At 38.2% G+C, this 11,757-nt stretch overlaps 1 protein-coding gene across 1 annotated transcript; it reads left to right on the top strand.

Annotated features, from left to right (window-relative positions):
- The first annotated feature begins 459 nt into the window (after positions 1-459).
- On the top strand, positions 460-1,733 carry LOC111393645. The gene is made up of 3 exons (XM_023019290.1): positions 460-660; positions 900-1,077; positions 1,236-1,733. The coding sequence occupies exons 1-3, from the start codon at positions 531-533 to the stop codon at positions 1,465-1,467; spliced, it is 540 nt and encodes a 179-aa protein (XP_022875058.1). The 5' UTR covers positions 460-530; the 3' UTR covers positions 1,468-1,733.
- The last annotated feature ends 10,024 nt before the right edge of the window (positions 1,734-11,757 follow it).

Raw genomic sequence — 11,757 nt, 5'->3', positions numbered from 1 at the left:
TCGGAGAGTCTCTCTACTTTCATTATGAAGGACTCATATGATTCCTGATAATTTGGAGAAATATATTTTAGAATAGTTGATTGATAAAAAATGTGGTTAAAAAATTTCATATTTACCTATAGTATTATTTTGTTGAAAAATGTACGATTGAAAAAGAAGAGAGAGAAAAATACATTTAAAAAAAAAAAAGATTGAAAAAGAAGAGAGAGAAAAATACATTTAAAAAAAAAAAAAAAATAAGAGGGATCAAAAGCAATTTTTTCGGATATACGCCATTTAGTATAAAAGTGAAAAGAATCCAAAGAAAAATATGATTCTTAATGTGCAAAGCACTACAAAATTCGACAAGTGTCTCGACACCTGTAACTCAGCAAAACCATTTAGCATGCCACGTGCAGTATTAATGTATCCCTTTGCCTTATTTATATAATATATCACTTCTCTTGGGAGATTCTTGAACAAGGATATTGGATAAAGGTGAAATAATTCGGTGCAAGTGTGTAGTTTTTTGTGAGAAGAAAGGAAGAAAAATGGCACGAACTGTAGCAAGGAATTTGGCAGCTCCATTGCTGTTTCTGAACTTGATTATGTATTTTATTGTGTTGGGATTTGCAAGTTGGTGTATGAATAGGTATATCAATGGCCAAACTAATCATCCTAGTAAGTCTTTCTTTCTCTCTCTTTTTCTCTCTATTCCCCACTTGGTAGGGGACAAGATTTTATAGTTTTCTAAAATGGATTTAGACTTTTTTATTTTTTTAAATATTGTTAGACACTGCAAAATATATCTTTCCAAACGAGCCACAATACTATTACTGGCTGGGAATTAATAACTAATTATAGTGCTACAAACATATTTAAAACCATGTTTTTATCTGAAATTCTCATTGATTTTTCAGGTTTTGGAGGAAATGGGGCTACCATGTTCTTTCTCGTATTTGCCTTACTCGCTTCCGTCCTGGGAATTGTGTCGAAAATTGCAGGCGGGAATCATCTACGAGTATGGAGAAATGACAGTCTTGCTGCTGCAGGCTCATCGTCCTTAGTTGCGTGGGCAGTGACTGCACTCGCTTTTGGGTATTTGTTTTACGAATTAAGTTACTTGTACAGAAACATTTTTACCCATTCGTTGGCTGATGTTGAAGCATGAAAGTAGCTTGACTCTTGTTTTACATAATTAACATTCAAGTATATCTCGACTCATTTCACTAACGATTTGGTACTAAAATGTGCAGTTTGGCTTGCAAGGAGATAAACGTAGGAGGGTGGAGAGGATGGAGGCTAAGGGTAGTCGAAGCTTTCATTATAATTTTGGGGGTCACTCAACTGCTCTATGTTATGTTGCTTCATGCAGGGTTTCTCAGCAGCCGGTATGGACCCGGGTACAGGGACCCCGGCTACGGAGTCGGAGCGCCTGGAGAAGAGCATGTACCCAAAGGTGGTGGTGTCACTGGGACAAGGGTTTGAATACTTATGTTTTCCTTTCGAATAAACGAGAAACAATGTTTAGAAGTGTTTTATTTTCATTTGCTGTTACTTTATGTTTAGTAAGTGAATTACTTGGATTCGACACTTGAATATGTTGTCGACTTCTGGTTTATGTAAATGGTGCTAGTGGATCACTCGTGTCTTATGATCACTAGTTTTGGGTGTTGAAATGTTTGGATGTTTTCTCCTTTATTTTCTGCTTGTAATAAGTGTTTCCTTATTTTCTACTTGTCTACTTGTAAGAAGTGTTGTTTCATTCTAGAAAAACCTTGAAAATCTTGTTGGTGATACAACTCTGTCACGCTTTATAGAGATAATTATAGAGAGATTGGAATTGACAAATTGACAAACACGTGTGAGTGTGCCTCTCTTTTGGTGTTTACGTGTTCAAATAAGAGAATGGAATAAATATTCACGATAAAAGTTATTCCATTCAAATGATGCAGGATACTGTTCTTATAGTTTATCGAGATTACAATATGTCATATGCATATAAAGGTCACATATGACAACGACTTATAAAATAACTTGGATCTTATTGAAGCTTCAACGGCTAGTTGTATCATATACAGAGCTTCAAGCTGCAACAATAAGCAAAAAGTATGCATGAATATGAATATGAAAATACAAATACTTTATATTCTTGTCAAATATTCTGCTAAAAATGCATTTAAATTCAAATATTCGGGCAAAAGAATTTTATTTAAATGTTTTCTTATCATTGAATTCTTGATGCAACTCTTTATGTACCGAATATAACTCTATGCAACATCAATAATCAATAATTAGATGTCAAATAGACGTAGTTGCAAATATCATTTAAGCATCGTATGCCTTGATTCTATAGCAGTAGACAATGATATGTAATTTTTTATAATGTAAATTTATTTCTCAAATCATGTCATGCATGTAAGATTTTAAAATATGGACATATGTTGTCGTGATGCACGTGCAAATATTAATGAATAACAGACTCAAAATCTAAATGGATACCAATATATCTTGAAACCACATACTAATTTAATGTGTTGATGCATGATAAGTGTATTTTTGCACATTTATTTAGGTCACAAACATGACTTAATAACGAGCAAAATGATTAAATTGTGAATTAATCTTGTATCTTTGTGAATTGTAGGGAACAACGATGAACATGGTGAAATTTAGGAGAAGAGACGCGAAAAGGACTAAAATGACGCAAAGTGAAAGTTCAGGGACCAACGTGCAATTATCTAAAAGTTGACCCGATAAACAAATAGAGTAATTGATTAAGCTAATTGCCAATTGACGATATCCTGAGAAGATGGAATGAAAAGAATGAAGAAAAGATGTCAAGAAGTGAAGGATTCAAGTAAGAAGACCAAAATGAACATTTTTCATAGTTGGTAGCACTATGCGACCGCATAGTGTTACCCTCTATGCGGTCGCATAGAGGCATACCGAAGCTAAATGGCCACAACATTTTTACTCTATACGACCGCATAGATTTGCTCTATGCAATTTCCGGGTAAAATTGCAGTTTCCTTTTTTCGCCGAAACTCTTATGGAAATAATATTTTTAGGGTTCTATATAAACAAAAACTTGATCAGAATGAAGGGGACACCGTTTTTACAAGTTTTTGAGAGATTTTGAAGAAGAAATAAGGAGAGAACAAGAGGATAATATCGCCCCTAGTGAAGATTCGATTGAAGATTAATTCGGGTGATGACGTTTCTTCAAATATTTTTATGTTTTCTTCTTTTTAGCATGTTAGGCTAGATTTATCATTGCTAGGAGATCGATGAACCTTGCAATATTACGTTTGATTTTTTACTTGGATTTTTGATGTATTTAAACACAAGTTCCGGAATTGATTGATTTATTACGTTTTTATTTCCATATGATTATTGTGCACATAATTATGTGGTTGTGGTGGCCTATTTTATGCATTAGAAAGAAGGAAACTAGGTTCAACATAGTATAAATCATCATAGGGTCCGATAGGTAATAGAAATATACCTCTATACCTTGTGTGAAATATTGGATATTCATAAATTTATAATGCATTTAGGTATGTTAGTATTCGTCATAGAAATATAGTCGAATCATATATTGGGATAGGTTTGGCATTGCTCGAGAGATATTGCTAAATTAAAATAGGAATATTGATTTATTTTTTATGGAACTGCGTGTCAAACTTGCATGATTGAAAATTGAACGGGTATTACTTGGGGATTCGTGATCCTAGTGCGTTAGTATATTCATTAATTTCATAAATTCGAGTTAAATTGCATCTAAGTTATTTTGCATTTAGTATAATTTTTCATTCATAATTGCATCAACGTTTACATCTATTTAGTTAAAGTACAAAACATCAATTTTGTTTTCGTATTTCGGTTGAAGTCATAATAGGTTAATTCGAACTAATTAAATCCTTGTGGGATCGATACTTGGACTCATGGTCCATTTTACTACTTGTTAATGAATCGTACACTTGCGGTGGATTTTAAATCGGAACAAATAATTTCGTAAACAAGTTTTTGGCGCCGTTGCGGGGAATTGAAATTTAGTTTTAATTTTATCTTTTGTGACACTAATTTGAACTTTTCTAGATTAGTAGTAGTTAGCCTACTAGGTTTAGTTTATTACTTTAATTTAATTTTGTGTTAATTCTGTTATCTCAGGGCTATTATGTAAGGAGCACTTGATCAAAACTTGGTTCCCATAGATCCAGAGATCGAATGCTCTTTTCGTCAAAGGCAAAGAGAAGCAAGAGCGGCACAACAAATGGCTAACAAGCAAAATCGATCGATAATTCCACTCAACGAAGGCATGGCAGTTGAAGATGATGGGAATACAGTACTTGGGGACTTCATGGCTCCGTTGGTAGTCCAAAGAAAATCTAGCATTGTTTATCCTCCATTTGGGCAACCGAATTTCCAACTGAAAACAAATGTGATTCAACTATTTCTGAGCATCAATACCACGAGATGGCTAGTGAAAATCCGCATACACACATATCCCGATTTTTGGATATGTGCCAACACTTCAGGTACCAGGGTATCTTGGACGATGCTATAAGACTGCGTTTGTTTCCACACACTTTGCGGGATAAAACACTTGAATGGCTGGATTTACTTCCCGTCGCAAGCATCACCACTTGGAACGAGCTAGCCCACAAATTCTGCACCAAATTCTTCTCGCCAGCTAAGGTAGACAAAATGTGGCATGACATCTATATATTCAACCAATGTGAGTCCGAATCATTTGAAGAGGCATGGAATCGTTTCAAAAATATGTTAAGGAAGTGTCCTCAACATGGCTTCGATAAGACACAGATCCATTTTTCGATACTGGACTACTTCCATCCTTCAAGAGCATGGTGGACTCATCATCCGACGGATCTATCTCCGCAAGAACAATTGACGGAGCATGGGAGCTTTTTGAGAAAATGACTACAACTTCAGTCGTGTGGTCTACAGATCGAGTGGTTCAGAAGAGAACGCCGGGGGTTTATGAAGTTGATACTTACTCAGCATTGTCTGCAAAGATAGACTCCTTGTTCCATAAGGTCGAAAGCATTTCACAGACCACCACTGCAAAACAAGTCAAGAAGCCAAGCTGTGAAGAATGTAGAGTAGACCACAATACCGTCAATTGTCCAATTCTCACACAGGGGGTCGAACATGCAGATTTTGTGCAATGGAGTTAACGCCAACAGAATAACCCACATTCGAAAACCTTCAATCAGGGCTGGAGAAACACCCAAATTTTTCGTGGAGTAATCAAAATCAAAACAGACCACAAGGTCAATATCACCAGCAGGATAAAAAGCCACCATTGGAAGAGATGTTCGAGAAGTTCATGGCAACAACTAATCAATATATGGAAGCCAACAACCAGTTTATGCGAAAGACAGATGCAACTCTTCAAGACAAAAGTGCAGCAATAAAAAATTGGAGACACAAATGGGACAGATGACAATCTCCATGACAGGTGGAGCACCAGGAAACTTACCTAGAAATACTGAAATCAACCTTAAGGAGCACGCAAAGGCTATAACAACCAGAAGTGGAGTACAACTACCGGAGATACATGTAAAAAGACCGGTAGCTAGCAAGAAATCAGCACCAACCTCAGATGACGAAATTGTAGAACAGACTGAACAAACAATAGGGGATGTGGTCAAAAAGAATTCCAATACATCACGAGGTATAGCTACCATTCCTATCAACCCTCATGAGCCTCATATTCCATTCCCGCAGAGGTTGAAAAAGCACAAATTGGATCAGCAATATAGTAAATTTCTCGAAGTCTTCAAGAAACTACACATCAACATCCCATTTGCTGAAGCACTTGTTCAGATGCCGAGCTATGTAAAATTTCTAAAGGATATCCTTTCTAACAAGCAAAAGATAGAAGAAAATGAAACAGTGATGCTAACTGAGGAATGCAATGCCAGAATCCAAAAAAAGCTGCCTCTAAAACTAAAGGATCCAGGGAGTTTTACTGTACCTTACACTATTGGGAATTGTCATTTTGATAAAGCGTTGTGCGATTTAGGTGCAAGTATTAATTTAATGCCTCTTTCTATTTTCAGGAAACTCGGCTTAGGAGAAGCTAAAGCAACAACAGTCACATTACAGTTAGCAGATCGATCCCTTACACATCCAAGAGGGATCATTGAAGACGTGTTGGTAAAAGTGGAGAAGTTCATATTTCCAGGCGATTTTCTCATTTTAGACATGGAGGAAGATAAGGATGTTCCACTCATATTAGGGCGACCTTTCTTAGCTACTGGAAGAGCGATTGATGTTCAGAAAGGATAGCTTATATTGAGGCTTAGCGAAGAGCAAATCTCTTTCAACGTGTTCAAGGCAATGAAATTCCCCATTGAGTCAGACAGCTATTTCCAGATCGATGATTGATAGAATAATTCAAGATACATTTCGGCTACATCATCCTTCTGATGCATATGAGGCATGCATTGTACAGTCTCAATCCACTTATACTAATTCAAGTGAGATTGAAACGTGTGCACGATTATGAGGCATGCATTGTACAGTCTCAATCCACTTATACTAATTCAAGTGAGATTGAAACGTGTGCACGATTTTTGGAAACTAATCCACCATACATGCGTAAGCGTCACTTCGAAGAACTGGGAGTTAGGACCACAAAGTCAGTGCCATCTATTCAGCAACTCCTAAGTTGGAACTCAAACAATTGCCACCACACCTTCGATATGCCTATCTGGGAGAATCTTCTACACTTCCGGTTATTATTTCAAATATTGTCAGTGAAGTGGAGGAAAAGAAATTACTTTGGGTGCTAAGGGAGAATAAAAGAACCATTGGATGATCAATTGCAGATATCAAGGGGATCAACTCGTCGCTATGCATGCACAAAATAGTCATGAAGGAAAAATTCAAGCCAAGCATTGATGATCGGCGGAGATTGAATCCACACATGAAGGAAGTGGTTAGGACCGAGGTATTGAAGTTGCTTGATGCAGGCATCATCTACCCAATATCAGATAGTGCATGGATCAATACAGTACAGCTTGTTCCCAAGAAAGGGGGTATCACAGTGGTAGAAAACGAGAAGAATGAGTTGATTCCTACAAGAACAGTGACTGGATGGAGAGTTTGCATCGATTACGGCAAACTAAACACTGCTACTCGAAAGGATCACTTTCCATTACCGTTCATTGATCAGATGTTGGAGAGACTAGCAAGACACTCGCATTATTGTTTTTTGGATGGGTACTCCGGGTATAATCAGATTCCAGTAGCACTCGATGATCAGGAGAAGATAACTTTCACCTGTCCCTACGATACCTTTGCATACCGTAGGATGCCGTTTGGTTTATGCAGCTCTCCTACCACTTTTTAGCGCTGCATGATGGCTATCTTCTCAGATATGATTGAGAAATTCATCGAGGTATTCATGGACGACTTCTTAGTGTTTGGGCTTCGTTTGATGAGTGTTTGAAGCATTTGAGTCTTGTGCTACAGCGGTGTACAGAGACTAACTTGGTATTGAACTAGGAGAAATGTCACTTTATGGTACAGGAAGGTATCGTGCTAGGACACAAAATCTCAGCAAAGGGTACTGAAGTGGACAGAGCAAAGATTCAGGTGATCGAGAAATTACCACCACCTACAACAGTTAAAGGTGTTCGTAGTTTCCTTGGGCATGCCAAGTTCTACAGAAGGTTCATCAAGAATTTCTCAAAGATTACTAAACCTCTGTGCTGTTTGTTGATGAAGGAATCCACATTTGAGTTCACGGATGAGTGTCTGCTAGCTTTTAACACCTTGAAAGAGAAGTTGATTTCAGCACCTGTGATCATCACACCGGATTGGAGTCTGCCATTCGAATTAATGTACGACGCCAGTGATTTTGCTGTTGGGGCCGTATTGGGACAACGAAGAAATAAGATATTTCACGTGATCTACTATGCAAGCAAGACCTTGAACGACGCTTAACTAAATTATGCCACTACAGAGAAAGAGCTCCTTACTTTAGCCTACACCTTTGAAAAATTTCGATTATACCTTGTGGGGTTAAAGGTCATCGTTTACACAGATCACACTGCTATTAAATACTTAACGGAAAAGAAAGATGCAAAGCCACGTTTTATTCGTTGGATATTGCTGCTTCAAGAGTTTGACTTGGAAATTCGGGATAATAAGGGCAGTGAAAATGTGGTGGCAGACCACTTGTCTCGACCCGAGGCCACAGAACAGATAGAGATAGTGGAAATCAATGAAGTCTTCCCAGAAGAACAGATTTTTGGTGTGGGGGAAGCACCCTCGTATGCGGAAATAGTTAACTACTTAGCTAGGTCTATCATGCCGTCAGATTACTCAAGTCACCAGAAAAAGAAATTTTTCACGCGAATTGAAGTATTATTTTTGGGAGGATCCCATTCTACACAGGCGAGGGGTTGATCAAATTGTTCGTCGCTGTGTACCTGAGGAAGAAGTGCCTTTGATATTAGAACATTGTCATTCATCTATATATGCAGGGCATTTTGGTGTTTCAAAAACAGCAGCGAAGATCCTTCAGTCAGGTTTTTACTGGCCTACTCTATTTAAGGATGCTTTTGAATTCGTGAAAAGGTGTGATCGATGTCAACGCACCGATAATATATCCAGGAGAAACTAAATGTCTTTGAACAGTATCATGGAGGTGGAACTATTTGACGTCTGGGGGATCAACTTCATGGGGCCATTCCCCCCATCCTTCTCTAATCGGTACATATTAGTGGCTGTGGATTACGTATCGAAGTGGGTAGAGGCCGTTCCATTGCCTACCAACGACGGGAAGGTGGTGATTGAGTTTCTAAAGAAAAATGTTTTTACCCGCTTTGGCACACGGAGGGCTATAATCAGTGACGGGGGCAACATTTTTGCAACGCCAGTTTGAACAATTGTTGACTAAATATGGTATTAAACATCGTGTAGCCACTGCATATCATCCCCAAATCAGCGGACAAGTTGAAGTGTCCAACAGGCAATTGAAGCGAATATTCGAAGTCACAGTAAGCTCGTCACAAGAAAATTGGTCTAAGAAACTGGACGACGCCTTATGGGCCTATAGGACTGCATTCAAGACCCTTATAGGAATGTCATCATATCGATTGGTTTTCAGGAAGGCATGCCACTTACCTTTTGAGATAGAACATCATGCTTATCGGGCAATGAAGAAATTGAATTTGAATTTGAATTTGAAGGCAGTGGGTGAAAAACGTCTATTACAACTTAATGATTTGGATGAGCTTAGAATGGAAGCCTACGAGAATTCAAGACTCTACAAATAACGCACCAAGAAGTGGTATGATATGCATATTCAGAGGCGTGAATTTACGGTGGGGCAAAAAGTGCTACTGTAAAACTCTAGGCTTAAACTGTTTTCAGGAAAGCTGCGATCAAGGTGGTCTGGTCCGTATACTATTACACAAGTTTTTCCACATGGGGCAGTTGAGATCACTCACGATAGTAAGGGGACATTCAAGGTCAATGAACAAAGTTTGAAGCACTATTGGGGTGGCAATTTTTCAAAGGAAAAGTCTACCGTTCATCTTAGACCACCAGAATGATGTAATACGGTAAAGTCAAGCTATCGACTATAATCTAGCGCCGGTTGGAGGCAGCCCACTATATCCTTCTATTAGCTTACTTTTTACATTATTTTTAGAATTATTTCATTTTCGCATTTGCATTTTTCTAGGTCATCGTTCGTATATGCATGTTAATAGGATCGAATTATCATCCCCATAATTTCCTAGGCATTACACACATGGTCGGTGAGTTTGAAATAATTTTGGGTGTTTGGGAGTATGGTTCATGCATTTCTAGTTAAGAGAACGTTTTTTAAAAAAATTCACGAGGGAAACACCCTTTTGCATTCCAGTTTAAAAAAAAAAATTTAGTCTATGCGATCGCATAGACATAATGTCTATGCGACCTCATAGACAGCATCCGAACATAAATTTGGGGAAATTTTTATTACTATGCGGCCGCATAGTAGACCTCGGTCATGGGTTTAAACCATGATCGAGCCATTCCCTATCTCATTTTTTCCTCTTTTGCCTCACACACTCTACACTTGCCACACTACACTCCCACATGAATCACACCTTTATTTCATTCCACTCCCTCCCCCATTGACACCATATATCGACACTCCACACCTCCACAGTGAATTCAAGGTAAGTTCGTTTTCCTTTTTCCTCTATGCAATTTTCCTCTACTTTGGTTCATCATGAGACTTTAATCTTTGAACTTGATTGTGGAGAATGGGCAATAGGTAGTCGTTGGATTTGTGTATGTTGAACTTGGATTGTGTTATGGATTGGTGGCACATCACATTTTAGGTACTTTGTAAGGTTTACAATGAATGAATGTTACATGTTCGATAAAATGCCTAATCGAGCTTTGTGGTGCATTATGTGGAATCCCGCATTTCATAATCCAAATATGTACACTACCATGCACATTGCAATCAAATGCCATAAAAATTGAGCTCGAAACACTCACGTACCAACCACACGCTTGTGGGCACATGTGCTAGGCTCACGTCACTTGACAACACCCACTTTGTCCCTTGTGTTAAGTACCCATACGACTTCCAATGAGCTTGAAATTTGAATATGTGCCACTCCACACTACTTATTTTCATATGCCCAAAGGTTGCTTAGGAAAATTTTGAGTTTTCTCAATGATGTCCGGGGGTGAAATGCTCACTTCCTCACGGGTCACTTGACACATTTTTGGATGTTTTGAACTTCATTTTGTGTGTGTATTGTTATTTTGCCTTCCTTCTACGTTCTTGAGCATGTTTTCTTGAAATTTGCATACGCCACATTTATAAACACATGTAAAACATCACGTCCATTTTACAATACGTAGGCACATGGCTAGGTCACGGTATGTCACAACACCCTACGTCCCTTACTTTACACCATTATATGGCATACAAAATGAAGTCCATTTGCTTTGAAATTAGAATATATGGTAGATCTCATTGAATACTTTCATATGCCCGAAGATTGCCTAGGGAAATCTCGATATTTTTCGATGATGTCCGGGGCCGAATGTACGCACTCGGTCATGGGTCAAAATTTTCATATGTGCATGTTTCGGCCTAATTTTCTAGTTTTTCATCTTGGCATACTATTTACTCTACCTTGAATGTCATATTTTGATAAGTGCACACCAAGGAGTTCTATATGCATGTTGAAGCAAGTTTGGGGGATTTGTGAAATACTTGTCTCGCTAATCTCATTCCCCCTATCGTTTTTCAAAATGCAGTTTAATGACTGTTATTTATATACCTTTGTAGGATGCCTCCAAAGCGAATATCAAAAGGAAAGAAGAATGTTGGTTCCACATCTTGCACAGCCCGGACTAGGGAACTCGAAGGGGGTGTCAAGCGTTTTCTATCTTCAGACCAAGCAGCCCGCTATGCCAATGTTATTCATGAATGGGCACTCATCCCCGAGAGACCAGTTAAGTTGGATGATTTCCCGAGTTTTGAATTGGTTTATTTAATCTACAACTATTGTTGGGAGAAAGTGATCGAAAGACCACACCCCGTCTATGAAAATTTGGTGCGGGAATTCTATGCCAACTTCAATGCTGAAATAGACACACTTGGATCCAATCATCTGTATCAAACATGGGTTTGGGGTAAATGGAACATGTTTTCAACTGAAGTAATTCAAGACTACTATCAGCTCACCTAGACTAATGTAGTCCCAGTCCCGTATGATTTCAATT

The sequence above is a fragment of the Olea europaea genome, chromosome 4, assembly GCF_002742605.1.
Source record: "Olea europaea var. sylvestris chromosome 4, O_europaea_v1, whole genome shotgun sequence".
NCBI lineage: Eukaryota > Viridiplantae > Streptophyta > Magnoliopsida > Lamiales > Oleaceae > Olea > Olea europaea.
This window is presented reverse-complemented; position numbering and strand designations above follow the sequence as displayed.

Coding starts and splice junctions, on each gene's coding strand:
- LOC111393645 (XM_023019290.1), top strand. CDS start 531: ATGGCACGAACTGTAGCAAGGAATTTGGCAGCTCCATTGCTGTTTCTG. Junction 661..899: donor TGGCCAAACTAATCATCCTA/GTAAGTCTTTCT, acceptor TTGATTTTTCAG/GTTTTGGAGGAAATGGGGCT. Junction 1,078..1,235: donor GTGACTGCACTCGCTTTTGG/GTATTTGTTTTA, acceptor TAAAATGTGCAG/TTTGGCTTGCAAGGAGATAA.